At 31.7% G+C, this 18,805-nt stretch overlaps 1 protein-coding gene across 2 annotated transcripts in view; it reads right to left on the bottom strand.

Annotated features, from left to right (window-relative positions):
- Positions 1–4,089: 4,089 nt before the first annotated feature.
- The window catches only part of LOC128173495 (uncharacterized), a 28,260-nt gene continuing 13,544 nt past the window's right edge, over positions 4,090–18,805 (bottom strand). For both annotated transcript variants that reach the window (XM_052839192.1, XM_052839193.1), the window contains 2 exons: positions 12,099–12,731; positions 4,090–4,472 (listed from right to left, as the gene is read on the bottom strand). In XM_052839192.1, the coding sequence (XP_052695152.1) occupies positions 4,192–4,472; positions 12,099–12,681 (864 nt within the window). In that variant the 5' untranslated portion in view covers positions 12,682–12,731 and the 3' untranslated portion in view covers positions 4,090–4,191. The remainder of the gene's footprint in view (positions 4,473–12,098; positions 12,732–18,805) is intronic.

Raw genomic sequence — 18,805 nt, forward strand, 5'->3', positions numbered from 1 at the left:
TATGAAGAACTTCATTAATGATACATGTTCCCAAGCTTTAACAAATACGTGTAGTTTTTAAAATAATCACTCTCTTATCCTGTCAATCCTTTATTATAATCCACGCATACATCTGAATTTTTTATCATTGAAATTGTAATTAATTCTATAAGATCTAACGCATATATCTCTTATTTCTTTGCTTGCATATATATGAGACAAAAATTTCACGATAATTTTTTTTATCTTATTCCTGAGAGAGAGAGAGAGAGAGAGAGAGAGAGAGAGAGAGAGAGAGAGAGTTTAAGTAGGTTTACATAAAAAAAACATATAAATTATCGGATTTCTATTTTGCTAACCTTATGACATGCAATGCAAACTTTTTCACACCAGAGTTTCCCTCAAATTGTGAAAAATGGAACTAAAAACCTTCAGTTGATGGGGCGGGATTATCAAATAGTTATCACGAAAGTATATGGTCTAAATAGCATTAACTAAGTTTTTCCCCCGAATAATGTGGACATTTATTTTTAAAACATCTTCATTCGGTCTCGCACCGTATGGGATTTACTGACCATGTACAAACCATATTAGATCAACAGTAAACTATATGTGTAATAAAGCAAAACACCAATTTTATATAACCAACTTACATTGTTTTAGAGCCTGTATGCATTTTTATAATACCATATTTTTGTTACAATCATTATCATTAATAGCGGATAATTTTCAAAAACTAATTAATTAGTATAACGCAAATATGTTAGTGGTCAAGAGGCGGGTATTGCTGGCTGCAGCTGTAAAGGTTTATCATGATGCAGTTTAAGAAATTCGCAAAAAGGAATTATTTTTTAATGTGTGTTAGATACGCAGACAGACTGACAGACAGACAAAGAATGACTGTGCTAGATTGGTAAGTAATTCCTTGTTCGTTTTAATAATCATTTCTATGAAATCGCGCAATTAGCATAAACGCATATCCAAGTTTATGCTCGTACAGTCATTTGGGGTAATTCGAATCACCCCGCGTTCCGTGTTGTAGAAAGTTTGATGTATCGCTCTGCAATGTACAAAACAATGTACAAAACATGAACAAATGAAACTCTCCAATAGTCACCACCTGCAATGTTATTTACATAGGCGTCGGAATCGGGGGGGGGGGGGGGGGGTAAGGGGGGCTTAGCTCCCACCCCACTTTTTTTGCAAAGTTAGACCAAACTATTAGGCACATAGCATCATAGAGGGTTCAGCCCCCCCCCCCCCCCACACACACACACACTTTTTCTCGCAGGAAACATAATTGTTCTTAAATTTACCTTAAAATGATTAAAACATTGAGAAATTGGAGTCATAGGCATACTAGTCTATTTGGTAGGTAAGAATATTTGGGAAGTATAGGTATACTACTACCCCCCCCCCCCCCCCCGAATAAGGAATATCATGATCCAAAAAAAATTAGAATTAAATAATTCTTTTTTTGTTGGAAGTATACGATCCCCCCCCCCCCCAATGGATTAGGATTTTCATGATTTTGGGAAATAATTTTTTTATTTTTATTTTGCTTGTCAATATTTCTGTATGTTTGTTACCGCATGCGCGGATCCAGAAAACATTTCCAGGGGGTGTCCGAGGGATAATTTTGTTTTCCAATGTTGGATAGGGGGTTTTAAGCCTATTTCGGGAATTTTGCTATGTAATCTTATTAATTTGAACTTTCCAAGAGGTGGAAGGAATAGTCTATGCACCCCCTTCTAGGTCCGCACATAAACGAGTATGATCTTTCTGTTGGACCAAAACAACGAACGTTTTTACACATATTTAACAATCAAGTTGAACAAAAAGTGTTATTCAAAATACCCCAAATAACTGTATTAATGATTTCGTAAATAGAATAATATATAGGCTTATCGTGAAATTTCTAAAGCTGCTATGCCCGATTTCATTTAAAATTTTGTGTTCGCTTTTATACGATGGCTATGCTATGTATGTGTATCTTAATAGACATTGCAGTAGTTTTCCAGGTCAATTAAGCCATATTTAATGAAAAAGTGATGTACACAATTTATTTACAAAAACAAACGGCAAAAATTGTACTGATTTCTTTCGTCTCATGATAAAATTCGCTGCTGAGGTCAAGGCGGGTATGGTTGTATTACGACTTTGAAAAAATTCAAATCAAAAATAACCGTCGGTACATTTTATTCACTAATAATTGGAGAAGTGTTTTGTATACAATCGATACATCACATGCGGGTTGAATAAACCAATCATTCGGGAGCGAAACCAAACGGTTTCCGTTTCTAAATATTCCCAAGATGGAGTTGGTTTGTTTTTTTGTTTTTTGTGTTCTCATACAGAAATTTTTTATGTACTTCTAATAATTCAAACTTTGAAAGGAGACGGATTTTGCTTGTGTAAATAGGCATATTTCTAACAGATTTGGTCTGTATGGAAAATATTTGATACTCTCATAGGCAAAAAAAAAAATCGGACTATATAGCTTTAAATTATTTGTATGCCTTTTCTCGGACAGGTGAACACTATCTTAATTTTTACATTTTATTCCATACAAAGTAAAAACTTTTACCACATCATACATGTAATATTTTAAAATTGATATAACGATCGTCATTTTTAAACGTTTGACCTCTCGGAAAAAGATGTACAATTTTGTTCTTAATGTTCTCTAATATCTTTTCTTATTTATCGATACAACTACGATTGTGATTTATATTATAGTTCTAATATTCAAAGAATTAAAAAACAATATAGACCTAAGAAAGTTAACGATTACACATAGTTCATCATCATACGATGAAATATAACAGTTATGAAATGCAAAACATTTACGATACTGTATCTCGATTCGAGCTAAGGAGGTTTTTTTTTTACAAACTTGTTGCCTTACAGTTTGTTTTATTGATTAAATTTGCTTGACCAACTGAGTTGTCTAAAATATAATAATGATAAAATTTTGTAAATAAAACATTTATATATTTTATATACTAAAATTATGCATAAACTGAAAGAATAAAAAGTATTTTCATAAAGTATATTACACTCCTCGTTTACCACTATATTTGCGCCTGTACACAAAGTAGATGCTCTTTGTGACCGACTTAAAAGTCCTTGCAGCCAGAACCATCCATGTGAAAATTAAATGTCTATGATGTGCGATGTCCAATTTTAGAGACACGGTTGAAATTTAGTTTCAAGAAAGAATATCTCTGTTTGAAATGCTCTGAAGAAAGAGATAGTTTTAACGACTGTAAAACGTCTGAAGATTTTTAACAATGAAAGCGCTTATGTTTTGCAGTTAGTGTTGCTTTTTTTCTTTTATTATATTTTTACCGGACACTGAGAAAATACTTTTGTGATTTGGATATATATATATATATATATATATATATATATATATATATATATATATATATATATATATATATATATATATATATATATATATATCGTTTACTTATAGGAAATATAATCTTTTCCGCCCGGTGCGATATAAACCGAAAATTCACCTACCCTAATGATAAAAACCCGAGGGGTGTGACATAAGATTCATATCCCACCCCTTTCCAGAAATCTTTGGATTTTATATCACACCCCTTACCGTCAATCATCGGCTATTTCAGGGAAGTTTATTAGAGATGAAATATATTGACAAGGAGCGATTTGTTAAATAATAATCATTCACCACATTATGTTTTTATTGTCTTTTTTAATATTTTCTATAAGTATATATATGATATAAAAAATCAGAACATGGTAATTTTTATTGCCATGTACTATATAACATATAAAGATTGCCGGAGAGTGGTGTGAAATATATAGCACATCTTTCTGTTTATCATCGACTAGAGTTTGGTATAGATGGCAATAAAAATTGCCATTTTCTGATTTCATGTTCAGCCCCAGAGCCATGGAATAATCTAAATGTATATATATTAGGAAGGTTGTCTGTAATTCATGCTGCTGTAAACGATATCATGTTGTTTCAAAATTACAAACTGACCAGTAGAAATTAAAGCTTATGGTCCAAGTGACCCTTCAGTTCAAGCACTCACTTGAACCTTCTATTAAGGTGAGCTAAAACAATACAACAATTCTATATTGAAATACGTTTTATATAAAATATGTTATTCATGTGTATACTACAGTTTGATGTATACTTTATGTTATACAAATGAAAACTCAAAAGTCCACTTAGTGTGGCATGTTAATATGTTTCAGATGTGCACAGTCTGTCAAATATTCCAGGGATAAAAAGGAATACACGACAGTGTTACTGAGGCTTGGAATGACATCAATTGCCGGTTCATTGTGGATGACTCCATAGAACAGTTGTAATGGCCGAGCTATCACCACGCCCACTCCGATGTAAAACAGCACGATCTGGAAGGCATAGTTCATTTTGTAACAACGGCTGCATGTGGCATTTTCGTGGGCACAGGATTTCAGAATGGCAATGTTCCAAAAGGAGACACCTGTCAAAAAATTTGAAACAACAAATTGAACAAGTGAAAAGCTGTCAATGTGACAGCAAACCGGGTTTTCATTTATGTGAACTGTATCCATAATCCATGTCAACCCGTATCTAGTGAAATAGAGTACCCTATATGCAATATTTTGCCAAAAATGACTAAGTTCAAAAGCTGGGGTTTTTTTCCCATAAATTATCGGAAATCAAAATCCTAGCAATATGCACACCTCTGATATATGTATAATTGATCTGCAAAAGAACAACTTCTTATCTTGAAAACTGTAGGAGGAGTTATACGTATAATGCGGGTACCCTTTCGGCAGCCGCCCTCCAGCCCGCCATTTTCACCATTTTGATAACCGGATTTTTCCGTTGAAAAACCCGATTAAAAATGAACTCATGCAGTTATATATAAAAGCATAGTTATGAACTTGTCTTGGATGCAATAACATGTTAGTCAATGAAGAATATCATCTAACGTTCTTATAATGTACCTTTTTAAAAAAAAAAAGGCATATTTATTGAGATTCTTTATCAATAATTTTTATATACAGTGAATTAGGAATTCCAACAATGACTTGATAATTTAGCCTTGTCAATTAAGAAATAAACAGGAATTTAAAAAGTTCACCGTGATATGAACTTTATATTTGATCACGTACCAACCAAGTTCATATCCTGGTGTTTTTTTTAATATTGCTGTTTTTTAACTTATATTTACTTTTGAGAAAGGCAAATTGTTTAAAATTACTAATATAGCGGCGTTTTTACGTTTACAATTATGCAACTGTCAAACGATAAGCACCTGCACTAATCATTGTGACATCATAAAAAAGTCCACACAGAACTGGATATTTTCGTTATTCTAAAAGAAAGCATACTTTCAAATGTAAATATTTTGATATGTACATTTATCAACATTATCTGCTGGTTTACGAGCTGAGTAACTGATATTGGCAAATCATATACAAAATATCAAGGTCACGCGGCACGTTCCGCAAAAACTGTCGATTATCTTTCAAATCTCCAACGGCCTGACAATACATGTATACGATATAAAATTATTAATATTATTGAAATTATTTTCTAAATGATTACAATTTCGTATATATATATATATATATATATATATATATATATATATATATATATATATATATATATATATATATATATATATATATATATATGAGCCAGTGTATGAGAAAAGGGGTCTTATGACATAACGTCATAATGCAGAGAAAACGTCATAAACGTCGGCAACATTTCGCGACGTTGTTTATAATTTGTAACGCTTTATTTCTTTTTGTAACATAGGAAATTAAGCATAGCGAAGGGTTTATTTACCGCAATATGTATACTATTCTTTGCTGGATTATATATGTATATATAAACAATGTATAGATCTTAAGTTAAACGCAGTTTGAATTAATTTAAATTTCAATAGAACTACCAACCTGTAGGTGAAGGTGCAATTCAAAAACGTGTAAAGAAAAACCATGTGCTAAATTGTGTTGTGTTTATATATACTGCAAAATGGTTTCTAGGCATGATTTATTAATAAGAAATTTGAAAAATAAACAAAAATGTTAAAGAGTTTATAGGCATGGTAAGTGTACTATAAACAGTGACATATAATATAATATAAAATCGTACATAATTTTATAGCATGCAGTCAAATACTTGATTATGGGATCTAATATAATATAAAATTGTACATGATTTTATAGCATGCAGTCAAATACTTGATTATGGAAAATCAGATTTGCCATTTATATTTAGGTATTGGATTGACAATTAATCAAATTGCCCCTTCTTCAAAATTTTTAATTGTTTCTTAAATGCAAAAGTTGACCTCCTCCCCTTTTAAAACAGGGTAAATTTGGACTTACGCGGCGTGATGAAGGACATTTCTTCAATGTGTCGGCGCATTACCCGGACGAATAAGAAATTATGATTGATAAGTTATAGGTAAAATGTTGGTCTGTTTTCATGCAATTAAATTATGAATAAAAGATATGTGTTTCCGTATACATGTGTTACCATTATATACTTCTGCTAAGCGAAAACACATGGAAAAAAAAATTGATAAATATTTTTAAAAAAATAACCAAGAATCAGAAACCAAAAGTATCTGATTATTTTTCATCCGTAATTTACGTAATTATGGTATTTCACAATTCTTATGATTTTCAAAATTTCTATTTAATTTATTTAAAATTTTGTTTGTGAAATAACGAACAAAGTTTGTTTTAGAGTCCGATTATTACATACACCGTGTCACTGCATGCTTGAAAGCCTCTTTAATGTTTGCTATTAAACTAAAAATATAACGCGATCGAGCTTAAGACAAATTTAGGTATTCAGTTTTTGAACGAACATCACATACGCTTTCAGTTAACGGTAACCACATGTACATGTTTGACAATATTTCTACCGGTATTGTAATTATTAGATTTAAAAAACTACAAATATATTCATGCTATAAAAGAAATAAAACACTATTTAAAAAAACACGATGCTCAAAATGCGTTTAATGTTAACTTAGTGTAGAAAGGGTAAATCCTTTACTGACAAGTACAAAGTAGTACTGTAGTGGTGAAAAAGAGTAGACAAATCAGAAAACTTGTTTGAATAGTTCTGATTATAAAAAATTTGGTTATTACAATGTACATGATCATTAGTTTCTTCGAAAACCATGTAAATTAAACAAATCTAATCACTTTTATTCAGTATTTTGAATTCAAGTCAGTAAAATACAGATCTGGTAAATGCGCTGTAATATTAAGCGTTGATTCTTAGATCACAAACTACAAAGCCCCAACTCGTGTTTAATCTAGGGCGCGCTTGATTTGTCTACACTGTTGTACACCTGAAGTAGATGATTTACACCTTAAAATAATGCGAAATTTGGTGTAGTGTGTATTATCAATATGGACGTTAAAGTTGTGACAGCTGCCGAAGAGTTCCGTTTTTAAGACAATTGTTTTTAATAGTTTTTGAAAATAAATAATGTTTGTATTCGATTGCTATACTACCTGCATGGTATACCCTTGCCAGTTGTCAGGTACATGCAAAATACAGTATGCGTTTCTTTAGGCTATTAAAAAATTGCCAATAAGTTTAGTAAGGACAGACACAATGCTTAGAAAAAGAGTAAATTTATTGTCAAGCGAAAAAATAAATACATAAAGTGAATTTACTTACTTTATTACTGTAAAGTATAATCTGGCAAAATTACTACATATCTAGTGCATTCATAAGCATTGTAAAAAAGCGTATAAAACTATATTTTCGAACTTCTTAGTACACTATACATGTATCTGTTGACTTATGCTGACAACACATGTTTTAGTGAAATATGTATAAAAAATACATTACTTTTTCTTATGCTTTGAACACTTTCATATTTATACACGCAATATGTGCTAAAATTAGGCTATCAACTCTAGCAAATTTCTTGTGCTGACAAAAAAATTCTGCAGATTTCTCAGCTTACTTTTTTGCCGCCATATATTGAAAACAAGTGTGTAATTTCCAACACATGCCTTGTACAGAGTGTAGACGGTGTACACCTAAAGTGTACACTTTTGCACTTAATTAGAGAAAAGTGTACACCGGTTGTTAGGTATAGACAAATCAAGCGCGCCCTAGCTTAATACACTTATTTCTAGGTTATAAGCCGGATTATGCTTCCGTCCGTTCTGATCGAAATCAATCCTAACTATTCTTAATACGAAATTATAGAGATCGCACGGGAACAATTGTATAATTGCACGGCATTCTCAACACAGCCATCATGAAATATGTAAGAAAAGATTTCATAACAATTACATGAATTAAGCCTATACATGTAAAATATAATTTTTTATGTAAACAATTCAATTATTTAAAACCATTTCAAGTTTTAAATAGCATTATAGCAAATTGAAAACACGAGTTTATTAAAAATTTCTCTCTCTCTCTCTCTCTCTCTCTCTCTCTCTCTCTCTGAAAACGAAAATGTACGATCAAATAAGAAATAAAAAACAAAAAAAACAGTACAATATACCAGTATCATGAGCAATTCGTGTATCTTAAATAATAGCACAAATTTTGATTCAAAAAGCGATTCTAAAGGTACAATGTTTAAATTCAACATCCAATTAATTAATCAATCAATGAACTGTAATGAAGCGTAAGGATAAATTTACGAAAAAATGAAAGTTAATTGATGTAAACTAAAAGGCCTCAGTTACATTGGGTGTATCAGAGAAAGTTTTTTGTCCATATATTTAAGCGTAATTAAATGCATTATTTTGTGATTCATGCGGGTGAAAAGGTACTAGCTACATGTATCATTGTAGAAAAATATATGTTTGAAGAATTTAAGTAAATGTATATTTTTTCTGCAATGCTCGCTTTCTTCATAGTCAATGTTTATAAGCAGAGAAAGCATATTTTGTTTACATATACATCTATCTTTGAATCCCTCCCTATCAATTAAAAATGAGTTAAGTGTGTAAAGTATTATCATATCGTTACACAAGAGGTCCGTGCAAGTCCGTGCAGGTTCGTTGGGTCCGTGCTCTTAATGTAGCTAAATAAGTATTCATCAATCAAGAAATTAGTCACGCAATATTCAACACCAACAGTACAAAGAAGACATCAATGAATGATTTTAAAAAAATCAGTATAGCACTTGATATAAAGACTATATTAAATTGGCTAAATGAATTAAGCATTTTTTTTTCAATTAAAATAATACGCCGAAATCGTTTAACAGGATCGCATAGATTTCAGTCTTATCAGTTTATAGCTGTATGAATTACAATCAATTTTCCTAAGAAATAGATTGAAAATACATTGTGGATGTTATAATAAAACGGTAAATATATAAAAGTACATGTAACAAAATTCTCGCCAGTTGTACATTACGCAAATCAATGGTAGAAACAATATGCGTGTATGCGTTTGTATAATATCAAAGATATTTATACAGCAAGCTAAGAATAAAGATTGTCAACAAAACGTTTATAACTAATATTATTTTTCCCCAGTTAGAAGTTAGACGTTATGTTGGGGTGGTGCTATTTGGATTCTCTGACACACTGGTTAGAAAAGATTGTTTTCAGTAAAGAGAAATAATATTTCTTATTGTTTAAAACCCAAACACTGTTTTTTGACAATAAAATGAATGAATCAAGATATTCTTTATTGCAACAGAAAATACATTACAATATATATTTTAAGTATCTGAAAGTATTATTTATTTTTTCCATGCAAAATTTCAAAATTTGAATAAATTGTTGAGATGAAATAAAATTTTATGAAAAAATAGCATCCTGTCACCTCGGGGCAAATATTCTGGTATGTCGCCCTCGAAGCCATGTAATATATAATCGGCAAATACGACAAAAGTGATAAACTCAAGCGTGAGTGTTTTTAAAACATTTGCCTCTGCCTTGTGAATTAAATAAATATGTTGATAACCCGAGTTTGATTTGTTTAAAAATGTTATATAACATATAATACATGTCTTCTCGGGCGACAATACCAGAATATTTGTCCCTCGGTGACAGGAAAGCCCTGGAGTGTTATGTCGCCCTCTGCCTTCGGCATCGGGCGATATAACACTCCAGGGCTTTCCTGTCACCTCGGGGCAAATATTCTGGTATGTCGCCCTCAAAGCCATGTAATATATGTATAATATATAAGAGAAATTCACCTTATTGGAGCTCGACCTTTGCCCACCCGGGGCTTGAACTCACGACCTTTGAAATCTATTCTCCTAGCAGTGACCAGCAATCGCACTAACAACTCGGCCATCTTGGCAAGACTTGCGTAGATTGCCGAGTGGTTAGTGCGGTGGCCGCTCACTGCTAGGAAAATGGATTTCAAAGGTCGTGAGTTCAAGCCCCGGCCGGGGCGGAGGATGAGCTCCAATAAGGTGAATTTCTCTGTGCTTTATGTATATCATTCACTATGGGCAGGTAAATGTCAATTTGAGAGTATATTGTATATTGCAATGTTTGTGCTAATTATATATAAGCACAAATAATTCGTTATTTTCAGTGCAAACAACATTTCCAGATATGTTGTGCATTAAGATATCTTTTTGTTATGAAAAACACTATTTTACAATGTTTCAATATTTCTATCGACACAACTATTGCCAAATTTAACTTAAATTCCATAAAAGTCAAGGAAAAATGAATCCCAATTTTTGCTTAAAATCAGCATATTTCATGCCATATCTAAAATTTTACATAATAGACTCATACTTTTTGTTTTATTTCCTGAAATTTTTAAGATTTTTTTGACAAGTTAATCATTACTGGAGAAAAAGTTTTTTAAATAAGACTTTTTAATAATTTCATTACTTGTTGAATTGGTAATGGATAAGAATAGCGTTTTATCAGTGCAAAAAGGTCAAAATATGAATTAGGTGAAGATATTGTAACATTTTTCTTTATGATAATTTTAATTTTATTTATTTTAAATAGTATAAATTTGTAATTGATGCCATGGTTCATTCCGATAAAATATAGAGAGAAAACCGATTTTTGAGCAATCTGCACTTTGACTGCAGAAAGGTCATATTAAATACATCGTAGCGCCAAATGAAGTATATAGACCCCACAATTTTGTTTTAGATTTTGGCTAAGCTATGTGTGTAGATTTTTAAAAACCACTTTAGAAAAAAAAAATAAGACTTTTGATTGCAGGATGCAATGTCCTTAAGAGATATTTTTGAGAAAAAAAAATTATATATCTACTTTGTGTCCATAAATTTCAAAATGCTATTCATCTGACCAACTCTAAACATGTAAAACAACCAATGTAGTTATCGATTTCTTAAAACTGTAACAAATGTTTTAGCACATATCAGTTACATACAAACAATAAAACATATTAATTTTGCAATGTTTCAAGGTTAAATACTAAAAATTTCATATTCATGCACATAAATATTTGTAAAAACAAGGATATATTTTATGTTGGTTAAAAAAAAGATGCCCATTGCTTGCATTTGAAACCATTACGTGAATCATGCATCATCAAGTACACGTAGTCTGTAGAAATAATTTTTTCAGTAGAAAAAGAAACCATGCGATTACAACGATTGTAATAATTACGATAATGTGTTCATTTGACTCAGATAAAAGTTTCGGAAAGCTTGAGATACTAAATTATTCCTTTTTCCATTGAACAAAAAAGACAGACAGTGAGTCTATCACTATGATCGTAGTCAAAACAACAGGTCTAGACATTTCCAGATCAGACACGATTTTATATTTTTTTCTGAACGTAATTTGAAACATTTATAGAACTTTAATTGCAGCCCTTCTAAATGAAGTCCTGCATGACTATCAGATAAATTTCATACATATTTTATTCCTATTTTCACCATGATTTATGGCAAATTAATTTTCATTATGCAAATGCGTGCAACAAATGCTCTAAAAATTTTCAAACTACCCAGATATTTAATGTCAAATATTGAAGGAAATCTGAAAACAAAATTAACTCTAGAGAGTTCTTAAACAGTTAAGGTGGTTTAATATTAACATATTTGGGCATGCAATTCTATTGATACTCAATTTTGAATCTACATTAGTTTAGCATTTGAACAGTAGTTAGACAATACCTGTATCAGCTGTAGATAACTGCCTGGCTGTCCACACATAAAAGCACACAAGAGGAAGATAGTACAATATGTATTCCATCAAAATATGTGAAGCATTCTTGACCACATTGTTCCTGCATACAGTGAAGTACACCTGCACATCTGATGTTAAATTCATCGAGGCCGTTTGGTGTAAAGACTTTTCTGGGTTTTGCCAAATGATCAAGGAAACAGAAAGCAATGCGTGCACAACAATCAAATTGTATGCTGTACTTTTATTCCTAATGAAGGATCCAGCAAGAACAACATGTGTAGTTATGATGGTAACAAATATGACGTTAGAAATCAGCGTTGGGACAAAGAAATCTCGACAGCCATCGTCCTTTGGTCTGAGACTTTCTATCTGCATTAAACGCTTGAAATACCCCAACACAGATGCACAGTACAACTCGTGCACCAGGCCAGTCGTTACTATGACTACAGTTATCACGGTATGTTTGCAGTTATCCAGCATCAAAAATAGCAACACCAAAAAGCCGGCAGCCAGTGTCCCAAAGAGAACTACCGACTGCAACATCTCCAGGGCAATAAATGGCATCCCCATGTTGTCTTTACGTTCTCCTTTCCTCCACTCCACTTATATAGTACTTGTTTCTATAAAAATATAAATATACCAGCATTACATGTACGTGTAAAGACTTGTATAATCCGGCGGAGGGTGGTTTTGAAAAAATTGGCCGGATTGGGCAACATCTGGTTTGGAGGACATTTTTGCAAATAAATTTTACTCGTTTAATCGTCTATTCTTGCAATTTTCAATTCTTTTGAGGTATACTAGACCTCCTCGATCGTGATTATGGTGCCAATTTTCATTTTCACATTTTATTAGGAAAACAATAACTGCATAACGGAGTACGTACAATAGAAATATTTTTTTAATCAAATCATCGTAATTGATAAATTTTCGAACACCCAATTTACCTGCCACGAGACAAGTGCATGCTTCAACAGAAATTCTTAAACAAACAATGACCACGCCACAAGTCAACAGCATTTATGGCAAGAAATTAGGACTGTATTTTTAAATGATACTTGTGTACCCTATTAATATGTTTTACGGTGCAACCGTTTGGAGGGCGAGCCCAATAGTGGGGCTAGATCAGTAATTTCCCTTTCATCTCTGGCCTGTCATCCCATATATTTTGTTTTGCTCAGGCTCAATAATCTAATTGCTGGCCCAGAAGCATTGACATAATAAACTTATTCAGAGATATTCACAGGAACGGAAAACAGATTTCTTATGAAGATTTATATTTTTTCATTTGGAAGTCTTTTGGAACACCTCACACAATTTTCATCCAGACTTCATTCTATATCATTTGCAGTGCGAATCTCCATAGATTTTTACTTGAATTTGCGACATTCTTTAGTCGAATAAGATTGAGATATAAAAACATGTAAACAAATGTTTATTCTGGTAAGTTGATAAATTTTATGTATGACTACCGTTTTTCGATTATGCTATAAGACACGCCCATTTTGTTTAACTCACAATTTGTATTCATAATGTTATCACAGACAGACATTTGAAAATGTAAATATTGTGATATATGAATTATATTTAACACCGGTATATTATTAACTGCAGGTATTTTTTTTTTTTAAATCAGCATCAATTGTGGGCCTACATAATCACATGTAATCATAATTTCAAACAGTTGAATCTTCACAATTAGATGATGCAAACATTTATTTCACTCATTTTTGTCTAAGAGGTCATGCAAAACATATCTAGTTTATATGATTAAAATACTGGATAAAGGGGTTATCATTTACCTGCAAGATTTTTTGTTTGGTGTATTAGTATCTGTACTGATAAATTAAGGCATTTTGCAAAAAAAAAAAATACAAAATGCCTCCACCAGAGTACTTGCTTAAACCTTTGGTATTTCAACAATTGCGTGAAGATGTCCGTATATAAGGTATGATTGAATTTTAACTAATCAAAAACCTACTTTCATTTTCCATAAACAAGCCCGAAATAGCAAAAATGAGAGTAAGGTTGTGGACACGCTTTGGCGGATCCAAGTCATGGATAGTCTCGATCAAAATATATACTTGCAATGAAATAATATTAAATGATTACGTAAAGAGTGAATATATTTACGATGAGCCTATTTATAGAATACACAGAAGTTAAGATTTGACAAATAATGTTGAATAAATAAAATGAGTCAATTCGTTTCTTTAGTGGACAATTTAAGTTTTGATTCTCATTCGCTTGCGAAGCACGACCTATTGTGAGAGAATGGATTAAACTTTCCAGAACGGAGTAACCAAGAACGCGGATTAACTAATTAACGAAAAGTATAGGACGAGTTCTTCATGCATCGCGGGCAGATACCTTGGATCGGAATTCGATTGATACAAAAGTTAATAAAACAAATTGGAACAATTCATGCGATTTTAGCATTGATTGAAACAACTTTCCAGAACGAGGTGCCCAGAAACGGGTTGACTAACTGACATCATGACGGAAAGTGTAGGGCAATTTACCATCGAGCAGACACTTTGAATCTGACTACTTTGGTTTAAAATATGCATGCAAATGGATAATAATGCATAACCTAGCGTGTTTTAATCTCATACTTATTTATCCCACGTCAGATTTGTTCTGAACCTTATACAATTTGAAAACATTAATGACTAATGAACAGATTATTGTATTTTTCGTCTATATGGATAAATGATGTATGCATAAAACGGAGAAGTTTAATGGGAATGCCCCCCCCCCCTCCCTTCCAGATTGTTTTTCAAAAAAGAAGTCTTTTATCTGAAAATCTTAATTTGGACAGTAATAGGTTTATATTGCAAATTGACCTAAAGAACCAAATTTAGAACGAGAGACACTAAATACTCGTTCACTCTTTTAAAATAAATACAATTTAAAAAGTTCATTTTTTTCAGTCAGCTGCAACAAACAGGTTTAAGGCCACGTACATGTATATATTATCCGTTTCAGTTTAGAATTTTCATCCCTGCCCTCTCCTTTAAATATCCAAAATTGCGGTTTGTTTTTTATTTCGATTTTAAAGAATAAGATAAGGAAAAAATCGGACAAAGTGTATACAAAAATGAACAAAACAAAAAAAATGGTCAAACATATTAAGCATTATATCATAAAAATGTGCAAAGTGTTAATTCCCGCACTTGCACGGGCTATCATCTAGTTCATAAAAAAAGTCGAACTTAAATTCGCATTATTTTCATTTTCTGACCATTTATAAGATTTAGAAAAGTAATAAGATGCTATTTAGCTCTATGGATAAACCACGTCGATTAGATACATTTCATTTTCATATATGTTGTCTCATATCTGAAAGTGAACAAAGATGACCAACAGAGTGTCGACAGATAAACTGGAAGCCATTGCACAGTCTTTGAACACTGTTGCAAAATTTCCTAAGGCCACAGTCAAAAACTAAAATGGTCTTAAATTCCCTTAAACGATTGTTGTTTACCTGGCGTGAACTCGAGTGACATTTCATAACCTTACATCAGGGACCAAATAGAGCAAAATGTTTGGGAGACTTTAATTTCCCTTCACAGAAAAATAGCGAGAAGTTTTTAAATCATTACTTGTCAACGGCAAAATGCTAATGATTATCTACAAAGATTCAACCTTTGATAATAAATAAAATTGGCATAGAAGTCAATAAAAATTTAAAACCACCTTTAGATAAAAAAAATTATCCAATTTGTTAAATTCAAATTATTTTATGTATTCACATAATTATTTAATAGATAAATGTTTTTAGCTTATGACAAATAAAATCAGCCTCTGTACTTATGTGTATTTTGGAGGAATTAGTCCAAACCTATGACCAAATAACATCGTTATACATAGGATCTCGTCATGAAGTTTTTCAATTTTTTTATATCTTCAACCTCTATACAATAAATACATTTTATTCATGTATATTTACATTCTCCAGTGTCTTTGCCTGTGATAACACTACGTATCGATTTTGTACTATATAACTCATAATACAAGTGACGCCAAATTGAGGCGCCAGCGGGGTTTGCTTCTTTATATTTTAAATATTTAATCGTACGATGACTTAAAATTATATCAATATAAGTAATAAGGAATCATTCTTTGAGTATTATGAGGTGATAATTTCGGTCGAGGCGTGATCAAATATATCATAAAGCCCTTGGGCTTTATTGGATTTGATCACGCCCCGACCAAAGTTATCACCTCATAATACTCAAAAAACGATTCCTTATATTTTATTGTATAGAGGTGGTAGATATAAAAAAGTTGAAAATCTACGTGACGAGTCCCTATGGTTATATAGAGGATCTTTAAATTTTAAAGATAACACACTGTAAACAAACGGCTTTATGATTATCTATGAATTAATTTGGCGGAGTTAATCACTAATTACAAGTTACCAACTAATGTAATATCAACACAAAGTGTAATAAATATCGGTACACAGTATGTAGTTGCATCACCCGTAGTTATAACCCCTAAAAATAAAACAGTCGCGAGTTATTAACCACGGGGGGGGGGGGGGGGGGGGGGGACTGAGGCTGTGAAAACTTTTTTTTCAATTATGTACTAATTACGGCTATCAATGTGCTTTCTATAGACTCTCACCTATATTTCATATGTTTTTGGCGCAATATTGTTGTATGACGTCACTTGCTAGACTGTATTAACATTGTGACGTCATAGTATATGTTCTACGTTGTGTTGCTATAGACAATAAACACCGACTGATGAAGACCGGTAACACGGTCGAAATATTTTGAAACAGTGTTTTAAAAAAAATTTATTATATATATATATATATATATATATATATATATATATATATATATATATATATATATATATATATATATATATATATATATATAATCGAAAAAGAAAAAGAAAATGAACAGTTCCAAAGTTTCTATTCACTAGCGTTATGATAAGTTATGATAACTTATGTACATTCACCTGAAGAAGGATGTAAATCCAAAAAGCGCTAGTGAATAGAAACTTTGGAACTGTTCATTTTCTTTTTCTTTTTTGATTATTTATACTGTGTGATATCACCTTTCACTCATTTTGGATTATATATATATATTTAAGAAATGAATTCAATGTCTACCCAAGTTATACTCGTATAACCTGGGTTGGGGCAATTTACGCTTTATAATCCGCGAAGCGGATTATAAAAAAGCGTAAATTGCTCCAACCCAGGTTATACGAGTATAACTTGGGTAGATATTGAGTTCATTCCTTATAATTTAATTTTCTGGAATTTGCCGTACAAATTGAGTCCGTTTTACTTTTAAAAATGATATAAATCTGTTCAAAATTCAAACGTAACGTCAAGTGAATTAGTACGTTGGTGCATTGTGACGTGTCTTGTGACGTGCAAACCAGGTTATACAAATTTAACTAAATTTTTCTATCCAATCAAATGCCGCGTTACAACCATAATTAAATTATATATATATATATAAAGAAGCTAAAACCACCGTCACAAGTGAAAATGACAACGCATTGAAATATTTAACCCACTTTACTTTACAAAAATGGCACCAGTATCTTGCATGTTTCAAAGATTATTTTTACACGATAACTCTTTCACAACAAAACTCAAAATGGTTGCATCAAACAAAGAGCCTGGTTTTCAAGATATGGAAAAAAAACGAGCCCGAACTTATAAACTGATTGGAACCCCTTTTTATATATTATTTTTGTGACTAGCTCAAAGAAACAGAATTAGACTTTTAATTTTTTGCAATTTAAATTTCCCTTTCTATAAGGATACTTTATGCTAAATTTCGTTGATATTTACTCAGTACTTCTAAGTAAGAAGATTTTTAAAAATGTACTCAACTGGCCTTTTTTTTTTCAATTAATATTTGCCTTCCCATAAGGATGCTCTGTGCTGTGCCAAAGTTGGTTGAAATTAGCCAGGTGGTTTAAGAGAAGAAGTTTAAAATGTAAAAAGTTTACAAATAGACTGACGGACGGACGGACAACGAACAAAATGTAATCAGAAAATCTCACTTAAGCTTTTAACTCAAGTGAGCTAAAAATCATTCGCAAGGATCGCAAAAGTGCTTTGGATATGATTTTTCATAAAAAAGCAAAAACTTTTCAAAGCCGATCTTCGGTTTCACGTACTTCTGCTGACTGCTGAGGTGATGGACTTATAACTGATATACTGTATCTATTCTGCATATCTACATGTTTAGGTCTACTTTATAGTAATATAGTATAATGATTGGTTGTCACATAACTTTATTGAGATAACGCGCGGACAAACTCAAAGAGTTTAAAACATTTCAATAGCATCCGACATATCTCAGCAGAAAGAATGCAAATTTTTAATAACATACCATTTCAATGCTATGTAATATTTTACAAACAATCTGGAAAATTCTATCAAAAACTACAACAATTGAATTATAGAAATTTGTTTGTTACCGGTGACGACAGAAAGTTACAGATAAAATATAGATATTCAAAAGACACAATTCCATGTAAGTGTGAATATACTAGTAGCATGCCAATCATTTCTTTGTAAAGCACAAAAGTATGAATTAAAATTAAAACGCCAAGAATACATAAATACGCCAAGGCTTGCGGCGAGTGTCCTTACCTCATTCTCTATTTATGTTGTCGTTAGAAGTAAACATCGTTTTGCATTAAAATT

This window comes from Crassostrea angulata, chromosome 2 (assembly GCF_025612915.1).
Source record: "Crassostrea angulata isolate pt1a10 chromosome 2, ASM2561291v2, whole genome shotgun sequence".
NCBI classification, from domain to species: Eukaryota; Metazoa; Mollusca; class Bivalvia; order Ostreida; family Ostreidae; genus Magallana; species Magallana angulata.